Raw genomic sequence first — 17,726 nt, 5'->3', positions numbered from 1 at the left:
AAATCACGTATTTGGTAAGAGACTTGTATCCAGATTTATATAAAAGAAGTCTTACAACTCAACAAGAAAATACAACACGATTGAAAAATGAGCAAATAATCTACACATTCCTCTTCATGGACCTTTTTCTCTTTTCTTCTCACTAGCCCTATGGCATAGAGGACTCTTTGGTAAGAGAAGTTTTCACATCTTTTAGGCCACTAATCGGGAGTATTTTCCCTGAAAGTGACTTCTGTTTTCTGACTGATCCAAAAGGTTGCCATTTGATTCAAAGACTTATTATCAGAAACAGATGGATTAGTAAGGAAGCATTTCAGAATTGAGGTTTGACAAAAGATAAGCCAAGCCTGAAGTTCAAAAGTGTTCCCAGGATCCTGTCAAATATTTTCATTTAAAATAAGAAATCTGAATAAATGTTTTAAATTGTTGAACTTTAATAATAAAGAATGTTTTCAGCAACCAAGAAGGGGTAGATAACGTTTAAAGAAACACCCCCCCAAAAAAGATTGAAGTTTGAGGCCTATACGTTCATTGTCTTCCTAAGTTGCAGACACCAGCTTGTTATAAAGTTATTTATCAAAACTTCAGTGCTTACAGGAGAAACTATGGATTTCCTTGGCAGAAGATCTGTCTGTTCACTAATTTAAAGAATAAGTTGTAAGTGTTGGTTCCCTGAACGTAGATGGTCTTGGGTTTCCCATCTAAGCGTCTGCTAGAAGAGTAGGAGTTGATTTGGGGCAGTGAACTGAGTGATATTATAGGACAAGTCCTTGTGCTATTCTCCTGTCTTCAAAGAGTTTACAGTCAAATGTGAGGGTGACAGGCCCAGATGTATCTGATAGAGTAAAAGATGGATGACCCATGTGACAAGTTTTACTTGGCAAAGGGGGCGGGCATCAATGGGCTCCATGGAACGGGCACCTGTGAGGATGCTGATGGCATCTATAGGAAGAGAAGGGGGTTTGGGAAAAGAGAGCAGTGGGCAGGGAGGTAGAAAACTACAGAGAATGGTTGGGTTTTGAATGATACGCAAGGAGTTTGGACTTGTTCTTTAGGCAAGAATGGAGAGAAATTGGTAATTTTTGAGTAACAAGGGTTACCCAACTAGATCTTTTGATATAGCGTATTTTTCTGGCAGCAGAATAGAAGGCTCAAGCTAAGGAGGGCACTTAGAGGTCTGTTGTGATAATTGAGGTGAGAAGTTAAGGGAGTGACCACAAAAGTGGAGGTGATGGAATGGGTATGAGAAATATTTGGTGGTAAAATAGATAAAATTTGGTCTTGGATGAATCATAAATGAGGAAGGAAGAGCCAAGAATATATATACACTAATATGTATAAAATGGATAACTAATAAGAACCTGCTGTATAAAAAAATAAATAAAATTCTAAAAAAAAAAAAGAATAATGACCATGCTTCTGACTTGGTGCCTAGGTAGGTGGTGATGCGTTCACTTGAGCTCTTCTGTGCAAAAGGGGGAAGCCAGGCTGGGAAGACAAGGGAAGACAGAGGCCAGTTTGGGAACGTTTCTTTGGAGCTGTGGAAATCTCCCCTGGGTGGCGTGACCTGCAGGATTGGATTTTGGGAGAAAGACCTGGGCTGTGGATGTACAGGAGCTGCCTTGGGCTGGCAGCGCCTCTCTCCCTTTGCGCTGGCCTGGCCAGGTGGTAAGGCCGAAATCTTGATGGGCCTCTTAAGCGTAGACTCAGATTCTACCACCGATCCTACTCATGAACATGGATGGGAAGCCCCTAGCTTAGTGCTGTACCTCAGTGCTGTACCTCATGACATGATTGCTTGGCTTTGCCCTTGAAGTTGACTGGGTAGATCAGGCTCTCGGTCCAGGCGGGCTCTTTGAGGGCCCATGATGCAACCCGGGCTTCATCAGAACATATGTGTACTGCATAATGAACTGTATTATAATGAGATTCTCCTGTTTTTGTTTAACCAACTTGAAACAACCCACCCCCTCAAGTCTATCAACCTTTTAATGGATTCTGTTTATCTCAGAAATAAGTGGGCTGGACTAGATGATCCCCGAGGTCTTATTCAGTGCTGCCTGGCTCTGATTGGGAAATTTCCATCTATGCAACATCAACCAGAGACAGCTTCCTCGCTTAAGGAATTACACAGGATTAAAAAAAAATTTAATTACACCAATATCTGCTTATGTTTACGTTGGCTAAAGGGGAAGGAAATGCCTTGCACATTAATGATTATTAGTCAAGAGCCTGTGGCTCAGAAGTGTTTCGGGATGGCCTTGTGACGTTCTTGTGCCTCGATTTTATATCACATCAGTAGGATCTAGAGGTTCATCAGACACTGGGTAAGTTCAGATCAGAATGTGACTTTGTTCTGTCTGCATCTATTAAGCTTTTGAACATTTTAATACTCTCCTGTAAGCTATTTACTCATACATATTTTTTGAGGGCCTTCTACTTGTAGATCTACCAGGCGATTCTACTTTACTTAGTACCAAATATAATAATAGTAGCTGATAATTGAGAGATTCCTATGTGTCAGATAGTGGGCTAATCACTTTATATATAATGACCAATTTATTCCTCGCCTCAACCCACTGCAGTAGAATCTCTTGTTATCTCCATTTTACAGATGAGGAAACTGAGGCACAGAGCTGTCGAGGCTCTTGTCCAAGGTGTCTCTGCTGGTGAGTGGCAGAAGGGGACCTGACCCCAGGCTCTTTAATGCCAAAGCTGGTCATCAGCGCTGATATCCTCATGTGTTGTCTTGAAATGGCCTTGGACCAGAGTCGGGAAGCCTTAGGCTCCAGTTTTTGATGTGACACCAGCAGGGTTGCTTTTGGCAAGGCACTTAGTATCTCGCATTGCTTCTCAGAAACTGTGACCTCAAGAGCAGTACGCTTCTTGTCGTAGGGCTATCCTGAGACCCCTAGCCTCCTGGTACATCATCTTGGCACTTTATTTATTTGTCCGTGGTGGCTTTGTTTCCATCATGCCATCCACAGTATTGCTGTGGGGGTTGAGCAACCAGATGTAGTAGCTTCAGTTTACATACGGGAAGCAGGTCCCTTCTACGAGGTCAAGTGAACACTGCAGGACCCCTAGTCGGTGAGTGGCAGAGCTGTGACGAGACATCATATCTGCTGGCTCCAAGACCATTTGTGTTTCTGCTGCCGAATGATTAACTGCTGTGGTCCTCAGCTCCCCACCCTGATCTCTAAGGTCCCAGGGTACCCCCTTGCAGAGCTGAATGCTGGGGATGATGCCTGGTGACAGCTACTGCATTTTTAAATTGAGATATAATTTGCATAACAAAATTCACCAACTGAAAGTCTACAGTTCAGTGGTTTGTAGTATATTCACTAGGTTGTACAACCATCACTACTATCTACCTCTAGAATATTCCCATCACCCCAGAAAGAAACCCTATATTTATTAGCAGTCAGTCCTCTTTCCCCCAGCCCCTGGTATCCAGTGCAGTTTCCTTTAGCTGAGGAGTCCCCTAGCTGTGAGCTCCGACTTCTGTGGAAAAGGTTATCCTTGCAGGCTTTCCAAGAACCTTTGGAATTTCCTCTGAGCAGCCATCATAGGCATGTACCTTTCTTTGTGGAAAGGAAGAAACTGTCCTTTCTTTTTTCTTAATTATTTTTTTTTGAAACCGTCCTTTCAGTCAGCAAAGTGACTTACGCAATTTGTAAAACAAACAAACAAAAATCCTCCCCCGACATTGAAAATCAAGCTACCTGCCATGTATGGAGGACACTTAGATGCTTCCTGGAAATATGTAAAAAGACTTTTAGCCATGTCGCCCGCGTCTACATCCTTTCCTGCATTACCAAGTTCCCTTTTACATGGCAGGTGCCAGGTGAGAGGTGTGCCCTGTGAATATGGGCAGCCAGCTGCCTGGGTTGGACACTGCAGATGTGTTGATGGTGGTGGCTGTTTGGGACTGAAATGCTGATCCCTGCCTTCTGGTGAACTGCTGCCTTTGCGTTGTTATTGCCCTCTCCGGGAGTGCTTTAAATTTATTCATGAAACTGGTGGGAGCTCAGGTGGCAGTAGCTAAATCCGTTTAGTAATCGGAATCAGAGGAAAGCCATTTCCATGTTCCCTTGCAAGGCTGCAGCGTCTAGCTAACCCAGAGGATATTAATTACTCAGCATGCTTGGAGGTGTAAAAGCATAAATTTATCAAGACACATGCGTTTGAATCTAGGTTGAGGCTACAAGAGTTAAAACGGTGCAGAAATTTGGGGAAATCAGGGACGAGCCTAACAGCGTTTTCAGTTTGCTCCCACCCTCTCTAGCACGAGGCGGGAGACAGAGAAAGTGTGTTCAAAGAGACGCTTATAAAATTGACCATGCGTGCCGATGACTTTGTTGTGGAGGTTCCCCACAGGCACTTTTCAGGAGCATCTCCGTGGTCGGCAGGGAGCCCCTGCAGCAGAGGGGTGGGAAGTTGTTTTTCTGACCTGCAGGTTTGCTTTTTATTACTCGCGGCCCAGTGGTCCCCGGCCAGAGGGCTGGGGAAATGCATGGCTTTACAAGCAGCCGTGTCAGCCAAGGTCTTTATCATATTAAAGTAGAACATCCTTATTCCATGGTTCATTTCAGGTTCAATCAAGCTGTCCCCCACCCCTAAGTCAGTAGGTTCAGTCTTCTGGGGCTGATTTTAGTCTTATTCCCCGAACTCAGATGATCAAGGGGCTTGTGCCGCAGTTATATTTACTGGGTTATGATTTGACCCCTCCAGCGTGAATTTCATTTTGGCCCATCTTCTGGTGTGGATCTTCTCTGTACTTGTTCACAGCCTCGCTGTTGACCGAGTCAGTTACCTCTTGGATAAATAACTCCATTCCTTTGCAGTTGTGGCATAGATGCAGGCACTACCCCCGATGCCAGGCAGGTGGGTGTTGTCCTGGCTTTCTCGGACAAACTTAAATGTAGTTTCAGTATTTATGGAAGCTTCACTCAGACAGACAAATGGGAAATCCTAAGATGAGGCATCTACAATTTACTAGTCTCAGATGTCCCTTGGGTTCTTTTTTTTTTTAAACATCTTTATTGGAGTATAATTGCTTTACAATGGTGTGTTAGTTTGTGCTTTATAACAAAGTGAATCAGTTATACATATATCCCCATATCTCTTCCCTCTTGTGTCTCCCTCCCTCCCACCCTCCCTATCCCACCCCTCTAGGTGGTCACAAGGCACCGAGCTGATCTCCCTGTGCTATGTGGCTGCTTCCCACTTTGGTAGTGTCTATATGTCCATGTCACTCTCTCCCTTGGCTTCTTATTCAGTCACAGAAAAGGGACAAGATTTGAAAATTTGAGAACCAAAGTAGTTTGGGTGAATATTTATTCATTTAGGATTTGTACCGGACCCATTCCCCAAAAATTGAAAACTAAGCACTTATACGTACAAAAGAAAAAGGTGGAAAAGAAACCATCCTTAGAGAGCAGGGTGATGGATGTGACTGGGCACTTGAGAGGCACCCATCTCCCTGGCTGGGTTGCGACTTTGCCTCTGAAATCTTCATGAAGCAGAGATTCCGGCTGCCCCTGCAGTTCTGAATCCAGCAGCAGGGAGCAGACTTTCCCTCTGCAGAGATGAGTTTGCTCTTGGCATGAAACCCAAATGGATCTGTTACAAAGTAACATCAGGTACGATCTACTGGTAGCACTGTCACAGCCCGGGGACAGAGTTTGGATGATCACGGTGAACACACCTTGAGGGAGGGCCTTCTCGCTGCCAGGCCTCATCCCTGCTTCCAGCAGCTCACCGTCTAGAGTGGCGCTGATGGGTGGTTCTCTGTCGGCCTGTCCAACACAGTCGCCAGCAGCCACTCGTGGCTGTTGAGCACTTGAAGGTGGCTAGTGTGACTAAGGAACTCAATTTTTAAAATTTTTATTGAATTTTATAACTAATTTAAATAGCAGCATGTGGCTAGGAGCTACCATGTTGGATGGAGCAGGTCTAGAGAGGATGAACATAACACCTGACGGGTGGGTGTGCTTTCAGGATAAGCTCAGTAGAAGGGTGGGAGGACGACAGGGGAGGGAGGGAGGGAGGGAGTGATCAAATCCACATGAAAGGTACTTAAGGGGCACATCAGATGGGGTCTCTCGTGGATCAGATGTTTCAGTCAAGGCTTGGGCAGGTGCTGGATCTCAGCCACTTCATGGCAGAAACCTCTAACAAGGGCCTGCTGTGCCTGGTTTTATAGCCCTCATTAAATGTGCCCTCAGCTTCAGACACCAATCACCCAGGCACGGTGGGTCAGGTTGCAATATAAGGTCAAGTTTGTGTTCCCTCCCAAAGGGACACAATCCACTTCAGGACGGACTCAGGCTGCTGGGGCATCTGTGGATAGAACCGGCACTTTCCTTATTAGATGTATCTTCTCAAGGACACACACAGGCCCATGGGTACGATTTCCAAAGTTCTGCCGTATGTTTTCAGGTAGTTGTAACCAGCTCACTACATGCTTTTTCCATTAAAAGAAATTTGTAGCCCTCCGCAGTGGAACGAAATAACTTTTCTGCTGGATGCTGGAACACTGGCCTCCCACGTACAGTGATTTGGGCCTTGTAAATTGAGCCTACGATGAGTCAGCTGCTTTCTAGGGTGTGCCTTGTGCCAGAGGGTGAATCAGTGTCCCTAATGCATAGGATTCCTGTCCGCCTGTACCCAAACTGAGTCGTTGAGTTATAGGTTACATAGAAGAGCTGTGGGATACAACTCTTTTTTATTTCTTTTTTTCTGATATGGAGCTATCTCCCTGGTACAGTTTTATTTTTTTTATTGAAGTATAACTGACCTACAACTCTGTTAGTTCCAGGTGCACAACACAGCAATTTGATATTTCTGTACTTTACAAAATGATCACCACAATGCAACCCTATTTTAGACCATTTGAGGTGTGGTATCTCTCATGAGAATATTTGTTCCCATCTTGATTTTAGCAGCTGTGCTTGGTTATAGACTCTGAAGTCTTAATAGCTCAGGATATAATTGAGATTTTGAGTGGTTTTGTCCACAGATGGTTTGGGTCCATTGAATCCAAGGTCAACGAGGGATTAATAAATACTGCAAAATTGTGTTATTGCTCTTTTTTTAAAATTCAGGTATAGTTGATGTACAGCATTATAAGTTTCAGGTGTGCAACATAGTAATTCACAATTTTTAAATGTTATATTCTTTTTATAGGCACTACGAAATATTGGCTATATTCTTGGTGTTGTACAATATATCCTTGTAGCTTATTTATTTTATGCATACTAGTTCATACCTCTCAATCCCCTACCCCTATCTGGCCCCTCCCCTGTTTCCTTTTTCCCCCACTGGTAACGAGGATTTTGTTCTCTATATCAACGAGTCTATTTCTTTTTTGTTATATTCACTAGTTTGTTGTATTTTTTAGATTCTACATATAAGTGGCATCATACGGTATTTGTCTTTCTCTGTCTGACTTATTTCAGTAAGCATAATACCCTCCAAGTCCTTCCATGTTGTTGCAAATGGCAAAATATCGTTCTTTTTTATGGTTGAGTAGTATTCCATTGTGTGTGTGTGCGTGTGTGTGTACACCACATCTTCTATCTTCTTTATCCATTCATCTGTTGATGGACGCTTAGGTTGCTTCCATATCTTGGCAACTGTAAATAATGCTGCTCTGAACATTGGGGGGTGCCTGTATCTTTTTGAGTTAGTGTTTTCATTTTGGGGGGATATGTACCCAGGAGTGGAATTGCTGGGTCATATGGTAGCTCTATTTTTAGTTTTTTAAGAAACCTCCATTCTGTTCTCCACAGTGGCTGGATCAATTTACATTCCCATCAACAGTGTAGGAGGGTTCCCTTTTCTCCACATCCTCGCCAATGTTTGTTATTTGTGTTCTTGTTGGTGGTAGTCATTCTGACAGGTGTGAGGTGATCTCATCGTGGATTTAATTTGCATTTTCCTGTGATTAACGATGTTGAGTGTCTTTTTATGTGCCCACCGGCTATCTGCGTGTCTTCTTTGGAAAAATGTGTGTTGTATTGCTCTTAACTCTTAGTGACATGTAGCAGGATATATCAGCAAACAGTAGGGGAATGGCTGAGGCTAAAAACGTTATTACTTGTACAAGGTGTTATTTGGAAGAACCTACTCTCTCACTTCTTGGGTGAAAAAGTAGGGATAGAGTTTTGTAGGATGATTGGCTTATGATTTTGGAGGGCTTGATACAGAACTTTAAAAATTATTTATAATAATATAAGTACTTATACATGATTAAAAACAAAAAGAAGTGTTTTAATTAATAGTACAATGCACATCCCTGACCACTTTTCTCATTCCCTAAGCATAATCATTGTTACCAATTACTGTGTGTAAGCTACCTTCCAGAAGATTTTTACAGCTATAGATGTAGATACACACTCATGGAAAAATACTTCTCTGCACTTTGCTTTCTTTATTTAATACTGCATCTTGGAGCTTTCTCCCATGTCAGTATATAGGCTTATGCCATTCTTTTTTTCAAAATAGACTTAATTTTTTAATATCGGTTTTAGGTTCACAGCAATATAGAGCAGAAGGTATAGAGTTTTCTCATATACCTCCTGCCCCCACACATGCACAGCCTCCCTCATTACCAACACCCCCCCCCCACGAGAATGCTACCTTCGTTACAATTGATTAACCTATATTGACAATATTATTATCACCTGAAGTCCATAGTTTACATTACGGTTCACTTTTGGTGGTGTACGTTCTGTGGGTTTAGACAAACGTATAATGACATACATCCACCATCAGAGTATCATACAGAGTAGTTTCACTGCCCTAAAAATCCTCTGTGCTCCACCTAGTCATTCCACTCCATACAGCCCGTGGCAACCACTGATCCTTTTACTGTCTTAATGTTTGTCTTTCTAGAATGTCAGATAGTTGGAATCATACACTGTGCTACTTTTACAATTGGCTTCTTTCACTGAGTATGGGCATTGAAGGTTCCTCTGTGTCTTTTCATGGCTTGATTGCTTATTTATTTTTAACACTGAATAATATTCTATTGTCTTGGATGTAACACAGTTTATTTATCCACTCACTTACTGAAGGACATCTTGGTTGCTTCCAAGCTTTGGCAATTATGAATGAAGAAATTATAAACATCCTTGTGTAAGTTTTTGTTTGGACATAAGGTTTTAACTCGTTTGGGTAAACACGAAGGAGCAGAATTGCTGGATCATATGGTATGTATGTTTTGTTAGAAACCACCAAACTGTCTTCCAAAGTGACTGTACCATTTTGCATTCCTAGCAGTAATGTGATTTCCTTTTGCTCCACATCCTTGTCAGTGCTTGCTGTTGTCTGTGTTCTGGATTTTTGGCCATTTGGATGTTTTAATTCGATTTTCCCTAATGATAGAATGTGTAACATATTTTCATATGCTTATTTGCCAGCTGTCTATCTTTGGTGATGTGTATGTTAAGGTCTTTGGCCCGTTGTTGTTTTTTTCTTGGTCAGCTTTTGTTTGTGTGTATAGTTTTAGAGAAACATTCCAACAAGGCATACACCAACCCTGACTCACATGGTTGGTATCTTTATTTTTTCTTTATCTCAGCATTTTGACATATAATTGACAATGTGATGATTTGGTACATGTATATATTGTGAAATGATTACCATGATAACATTAGTTAACAGCTCCTCACCTAATTACCATTTTGTGTGTGTGTGTCTGGTGAGAACATTTAAGATCTACCCTCTTAGCAATAGTGTATTATATACCTGAAAATTGCTAATTATTGTCACCTATATTACTGTCTAATAATACTATATTAGATCCCTAGAACTGATTCATCTTATAACTGGAAGTTTATACCCTATGACCAACATCTCCCCATTTCCCCCACCCCTGCAGCCCCTGGCAACCACCATTCTACTCTGTTTCTATGAGTTTGGCTTTTTTAGACTCCACATGAAGGTGAGATCATACAGTATTTGTCTTTCTCTGTCTGACTTATTTCACTTAGCATAATACCTTCTTAGATATATCCATGTTGTTGAAAAGGCAGAATCTCCTTCTTTTTAATGGCAAATAAGATTCTATGGTGTGTATATACCACATTTTCTTTATCCATTCATCTGTCAATGGTAGTTTCCATGTCTTGGCTATTGCAAATAATGCTGCAATGAGCATGGTGTGTGTGGGGGGGTGCAGATATCTCTTTGAGATAGTGATTTCATTTCCTTTGGCTATATACCCAGAAGTGGGATTTGCTGGATCATAATTCTCTTTTTCATTTTTTGAAGACCCACTGTTTTCCATAGTGGCTGAACCAATTTACCTCCCACCAGCGGTGTGTAAGGATTCCTTTTTCTCCACATCCTCACCAACACTTAGCTCTTGTTTTGTTCAATCTAGCCATTCTGACAGGTGTGAGGTGATAACACATTGTGGTTTCAATATGCATTCCCCTGATGATTAGTGTTGTTGAGCATCTTTTCATATACCTGTTGGCCACTTGTATATCTTCTTTGGAAAACATCTTTTCATATACCTGGGCCTGGATCCCAGGTCTGCAGGAGAAGACTAGTCACCAGGGACCCTTGGGATGTGGCACATTTTTAATGGGGTTCTTTGTTTTCTTATTGTTAAGTTTTAAATGTTCTTTGTATATTTTGGATAACAGTCCTTTATTAGATGTGCCTTTGGTAAATATTTTCTCCCAGTCTGTGGCTTGTCTTTTCATTTTTTGGCAGTATCTTTTGCAGAGCAGAATTTTTTAATTTAAATGAAATCCAGCTTATCAATTTTTTCTTTCATGGATCGTGCCTTTGGTTGTATCTAACAAGTCATCACCAAACCCAAGTCATCTATATTTTCTGCTGTGTTAATCTTCTAGGAGTTTTATCACTTTGTGTTTTATATTTAGGTCTGTGATCCATTTTGACACTGATGCAAGAAATAGAAGACTACACAAAGAGATGGAAAGATACACCATGTTCTGGGTATCAGTATTCTGTTTAACAGTATTATTAAAATGATGATACTACCCAAGGCAGTCTACCAATTCAGTGCAATCCCTATCAAAATACCAATGGCATTTTTCACAGAACTAGAACAAATAATTTGAAAATTTGTATGGAAACACAAAAGACCCCAAATAGCCAAAGCAATCTTGAGAAAGAAGAACAGAGCTGGAGGAATCATGCTTCCTGACCTCAGACTATACTACAAAGCTACAGTAATCAAAACAGTATGGTGCTGGCAGAAAAGCAGACACATAGATCAATGGAAGAGAATAGAGAGTCCAGAAGTAAACCCATACACTTATGGTCAATTAATCTATGGCAAAGGAAACATGAATATATGATGAAGAAAAGACATTCTCTTCAATAAGTGGTGCTGGGAAAACTGGACATCTGCATGTAAAAGAATGAAAATAGAACATTGTCTAATGCTATATACAAAAATAAACTCAAAATGGATTAAAGACTTAAATGGAAGACCATATACTGTAAAACTCCTAGAGGAAAACATAGGCAGAACACTCCTTCTCATAAATCGCAGGAATATTTTTTTGGATCTGTCTACTAAAGTAAAGGAAATAAAAGCAAAAATAAATGGAACCTAATTCAACTTAGTTCCCTTTGCTGTGCAAAAGCTTTTATCAACAAAACAAAAAGACAATGTATTATGATCCATTTTGAGTTAATGTTTGTGAAGGTCTGTGTCTAGATTTTTTTTCCCATGTGGTTGTCCAGTTGTTCTAGCATCATTTGTTGAAAAGACTATCTTTTCTCCATTGTATTGCCTTTGCTCCTTTGTCAAAAATCAGTTGACTGTATTTATGTTGGTCTATTTCTGGGCTCTGTATTCTGTTCTATTGATCTGTCTGTTGCTAATACCACACTATCTTGATTACTATAACTTTATAGTAAGTCTTGAGGTTGTGTAGCTGTCAGTCCTCCAACTTTGTTCTTTTCATTCAGTATTGTATTGGCTATTCTGGTTTTTTTCCTCTCCATATAAACTTGATTAGTTTGTCAATCACAAGATCATTTGCTGACATTTTGATTGTGATTGCACTGAATCTATAAATCAAATGAGGAAGAACTGAAATCTTGACAGTATTGAGTCTTCCTATCCATGGAATATCTCTCCATTTATTTAGTTCTCTTCTGATTTCTTTCATCAGAGTTCTGTAGTTTTCTTTATATAGATCTTGTGCAAATTTTGTTAGATTTATATCAGGCGTTTATTTGGGGGGGACCGCTAATGTAAATGGTGTGTTTTTATTTGAAATTCCATTTGTTCATTGCTGGTACATAGGAAATTGATTGACTTTTGTATTAACCTTATATCCTGCACCCTTGCTGTAGTTCCAGGAGTTTTTTGTTTTGGGTTTTTTCTGGGGGGGGGTTGGATTATTTTGTATGATCATGTCCTCTGCAAACAAAGACAGTTTTATTTCTTCCTTCCCAATCTTTATACCTTTTTTTCCTTTTCTTATTGAAGTAGCTGGGACTGCCAGTATGATGTTGAAAAGCAGTTGTGAGAAGGGACATCATTGCCTTGATCCCGATCTTCTAAAGCTTTGGTTTCTCACCCTTAAATATCATGTTAGCTGTAGGTTTTTTGTAGATACTCATTATCAAGTTGAGGAAATTGCCTTCTAGTCCTAGTTTACTGAGAGTATCCCATTCTTTTAAACAGCTACAGAACATTTTATTGTATTGAAGAACCATATTTACCATATTTAATTCAACTATTCTTTGAACACTTGGTCTGTTTCCATTTCTTTTTGCTGTTGTAAGCAGTACTGCTATGAACATCCTGTACATAACTCTTTGGGCACACGTATAAGTATTTTTCTGTAACACATACCTGGAAATACAATTGTTGGAATAAGATATATGTGTATTTAAATTATTTTAATTCTTTAAATGTTTAAACAGTTACAGACCTGCAGGAAACTTGCAAGTACAGTACACGGAACATTTTTCCCCCCAATAATTTAAGAATATGTTACCATGCCCTATCATCCCTTCTCCCACAGCATACTTCAGAGTCCATTTCCTACAAACATCCTTTTGTATATCATCAATGTAACCATCTGAATCAGAAAATTAACACTGATCCGTTAATACTACCTAATCCTAAGACTTCATTCAAGTTTCACCAGTTGTTCCAGTAATATCTAATACAAGGAATTCCCATTTACTATTCACCTAGATTTCCCAGTTTTACCACATTTGCTCTGGTGTGTATATGTATCTCCAAATACTTTTCTTCTGAATAATCTCAGAATCAGTCCCAAACATGATGCCCATTACCTCTTGATACGTCAGTGTGCATTTCTTAAAAACAAGGACACCCTCCTCCACAACCAGGGTACGTCCATCAAGATCAGGAAGTTGACAGTGATCCAGTATTACCATCTAGTCCACAGACCTCATTCAGATTTCACTGATTGTCCCAATGATGGTCTTTATAGATTCAGGATCCAATCCAGGAACACCTGTTAGATTTAGCTGTCATGATTTCCCTGATCTCAGGGACTGCGGTCTCTCAGTGCTTATTCAATGCTGAAAGCTGTTGCTTTGTGTTTTGTCTATTTTATTGTCATTTATGATGGGAAAGCTAATCTGATATCAATTATTTCATCATAGCAAGAAGCAAAAGTCTACTTTAGAATTTTAGAAGCTAGGTTATTAAGTGTAAGACTTTTATTTTATTGGTGGATTATATGCTTTATTCCCATAAAATATTGCTCTTTTCCTGTTTAGAGGTTTAGGTCTTAAATTTTATCTTTGTCTTATATTAATATTGTTTCCTTCCTGTTATTATTTGCCTGATATATTTCTCTATTTTATATACACATATATGTTTATATATATATGTTTATATGTTTATATGTGTTTATATATATGTTTATATATGTTTATATATATGTTTGTTTATATATATATGTTTTGTTTTAGGTGTATATTTTGTCAACAGCATATAGTAATTTTTTATCCCATTTATCTTTTTTTAAAAAATTTATTTGGCCGCGTTGGGTCTTCTTTGCCCCGCGCAGGCTTTCTCTAGTTGTGGCGAGCAGGGGCTACTTGTCATTGTGGTGTGCAGGCTACCCTTCATCGAGGTGCACGGGCTTCTCATTGCGGGGCTTCTCTTGTTGCAGAACATGGGCTCTAGGCGCGCAGGCTTCAGTAGTTGTGGCACACGGGCTCAGTAGTTGTGGCACACGAGCTTAGTTGCTCCGCGGCATGTGGGATCTTCCTGGACCAGGGCTTGAACCGTGTCCCCTGCATTGGCAGGCAGATTCTTAACCGCTGTGCCACCAGGGAAGTCCCCATTTATCTTTTGATAGGAGATTTATTCTATTTACACTCACTTTTTACTGATATGATTGTACATATTCTTATGTTAAAGTCCATGTTTTCTATTTAACATGTTTTTGTTTCTTTTTTCCGTTTGGTGACTTTTGTTGGATTGAATTTTAGTTGTTGGTGTTGACCTTTCTTTTTTTTTCTTGAATAAGTTAGAGGTTATATATCCTATAACTCTTCTTTTAGTGATTACCTTTTTTTTGCTATATAAAATGCATTTTTAAAAATAAACTTTTTAAGAACAGTTTTAGATTTACAATGCAAAACTTGTGCAAAGAGTTCTAATGTGCTCTACACCCAGTTTCCCTCATTATTAACATTTTATATTAGCATGGTATGTTTGTCACAATTAATGAACCAACATTGATACACTATTATTAACTAAAGTCCATACTCTATTCATACTTCCTTAGTTTTTACTTAAAGTCATTTTTTTTGTTCTAGGATCCAATCAAGGGTACCACATGACTTTCCATTATTACATCTCCTTAGGCTCTTCAGGCTATGCCAGTTTCTCAAACTTTGTTTTTGACAACCTTGACAGTTTTGAGGAGTATTAGTCAGGTATTTTGTAGGATGCCCCTCAACTGGAATTTCTCTGATGTTTTCCTTATGAGTATACTGGGGTTACAGAGTTACACTTCCTTGAGAGGAAGACCACACAGGTATAGTGCCCTTCTCATCACATCATATCAAGGGAATATAGTATCAATATGACTCATCACTGTTAAAGTTAACCTTGATCGCCTGGCTGATGTAGTGTTTGTCAGGTTTCTCCACTGTAAAGTTACTATCTCTTCCCCCCACCTTCTCATACTGTAATCTTGGAAGGAAGTCAACATTTATGGAGAGGATAAATATCTACATAAATTAATTTGAATTCTTCTATTCTCTCCTTTTTATGTTTTTGTTCAATTATTTATATCAGCCTGGACTCATGGAAATTTATTTTATACTTAGGGTCATAATCCAATACCACTTTATTTTGCTGCTTAAAATTGTTCCACCTTTAGCCATTGAGAACTCTTTCAGTCAGTCCTGTGGTCCTTTGACATATACCAACCAATATCAGTATATTTTAAAGTACTTCCTAGCACTGTAATGTGCTCCAAATTCATCTAGATATTTCCTGCCCCAATTCTAGAATCAGCCATTTCTCCAAGGAGCTCTGGTTCCATTTATTGGAGAATGGTATTTAGAAACCAAGATCTGGGTGCTTGGTGTGTTCATTGCTACTGGGGTGTTGATGCTTCTAGGTCTTTTCACCTGACAGAGCAAGGGAATATATATCTGCATACTAACCCATGTATATATACATGTTTATGAATATTTCTATATGTAACCATCTGTATATATATTAAGCTAAATGTGGTTCATACTGAGGTCTCCAACTCTGATCCACTATCACATGGATCATTCTAGCCTTCTCTTCTTATCTGTAACCTCCCTCTCCAACAGTGAGAAACCTGGTTTCTATAATCCACTGTCCATTTACTTATTTGTTCAACTTCAGTATACGTGCATAGTAGTTTGCTTGAGAGTTAATGTATATACATTAACTACATGCCCATCTAGAGGGAATGAAAGCTGTCAAGTTCAATAGCAGTCAGGGTTGGGCAGATGGGTCCACTTCTGAGGACAAATTCTCTTGTGAAAAACTCTTCCCCAGTGCCTTTTTAGTTATGTGTAATTAGTCAGAGATACTAGTCTAGGTGTAGTTGCTGGGATCGGGGTGGGAAGGTGCTCTGGGTTGCCAAAATGCAGAGCAGCCTTTGTGTGAGAGCCGGGATGGGGTGAAAGAACTTGCCCATTATCAATGGAGTTTTTGGGCTCTGATACTCCCTGTTGCAAAAGTCATACTATCAAGTTTTTTAAAAATAAGATTGTACTTCATGTTTCATACAGTTGAGCCTTCAGCCTTCAGGTAGACTGAAGACTGTTTGTTTTGTTGTTTTTTGGTAGCAATAGGTTGCTTGTCGAAGGATATCAATTCAATATATCTTTGGGTGGTTTCAACTGATTTCCTTTTGTGGCATTATCTTCATGACACTGTCTAAAGGGAAGTGACCGTTATAGGAGTATTTCAGTATTATTTTGTGTCTTGCAAAGATAGTTACATTCAAAAATCTTTTTTGTTTTTTTAAATTTTTAGGATCTGGGGACGTTGGTTTCAGTCTGGAGGATGCATTGGAAGAAACTTCCTCAGTGAAGCGTGAGTAGTAAATCAAACTATTAAAAGCAAATAATAATGCTTAATATGCACTACCCATTCAGAATACACATTCAGGGAAAACAATAGGTGGCCTATATTCCACTTGATCCGATATAACATGTTTATCATAAATTGCGTTATTTAAAGAAAATCTGAATATTTAAAATCCTTTGTTTCCTTTGTGGAGAATATCAAAAATGTGCAATAACTGATACAGGATTTTCTCTGGCTCAAGTCATAGCCTTTACTGGTGTGACACCTCAGCAGTGGCCTCCAAGGACTATCTTTTTCTAGCTCAGAAAAAGATACTTGGAAATGAATAAAGGATTTGTTTCTCCTTTTAGATCTTTTTATAACAGGTATTCTTAGAACCGTATCTACAGGTAATCTCTCAAATGCTGAACTTTGTCATCAGTTTCTCTTTACATTTTTTTGGAGAAAAAAATTTAAACCATTCTTTTAAAAAAATGCATGAATGCTTAGAAAGTAAAGTTGATATTTCCATTGATCGCTCCCCATCCTACAACAGCCACTCCCATCCCAAGAGGGAGCTAGCTGCCTAAGTCAGTTTGAGATATGCTGGTCCCAACTAGTTTTCTCTGCTGTTGTGAACATCTGCACTCATAGATTATTCAGTGATTTTGTTTTACATAACATGTGTAGGGCTTTTTTTCATTTCAGTTATATGTATTTCACAACTTTTAAAAAAACTGAATATGTATTGAAGACCTGAGTGAATATAGCTCTCTATGTTAGTTTCCTTTCTTACAGGCAGCTGTAACAAAGTACCACAGACTGGGTGGCCTAAAACCACAGAAATTTATTCACTCACAGTGCTTGAGGCCAGAAGTCCAAAATCAAGGTGTCGGTAGGACCATACGCCTGCTTGGAGGCTCTAGGGGAAGAATGCTTCCTTGCCTAGCCTAGCTTCTGGCGGCTCCAGGTGGTCCTCGGCTTGCAGCTGCATGGCTCCAGTCTCTGCCTCCGTCTTCGCTTGGCCTTCTCCTTGTGTGTGTGTCTTCTCCTCTTCAGTCTCTTATAAGGACACTTTTTGTTGGTTTTAGAGCCCATCTGGATAATCTTGATTGACCTCATCTCAAGATCTTTACTTAATTACCTCTGCAAACACCCTTTTTCCAAATAAGGT

General features: G+C 39.7%; 1 protein-coding gene across 2 annotated transcripts in view; it reads left to right on the top strand.

Moving 5' to 3' along the window:
• Positions 1-17,726, top strand: part of CD99L2 (CD99 molecule like 2) — a 109,664-nt gene that overhangs the window by 36,969 nt on the left and 54,969 nt on the right. For both annotated transcript variants that reach the window (XM_082609187.1, XM_082609186.1), the window contains exon 2: positions 16,520-16,579. In XM_082609187.1, coding sequence (XP_082465313.1) covers positions 16,520-16,579 — 60 coding nt within the window. The remainder of the gene's footprint in view (positions 1-16,519; positions 16,580-17,726) is intronic.

Source organism: Mesoplodon mirus, assembly GCF_964341445.2.
Source record: "Mesoplodon mirus genome assembly, chromosome: X".
Taxonomy (NCBI): Eukaryota; Metazoa; Chordata; class Mammalia; order Artiodactyla; family Ziphiidae; genus Mesoplodon; species Mesoplodon mirus.
This window is presented reverse-complemented; position numbering and strand designations above follow the sequence as displayed.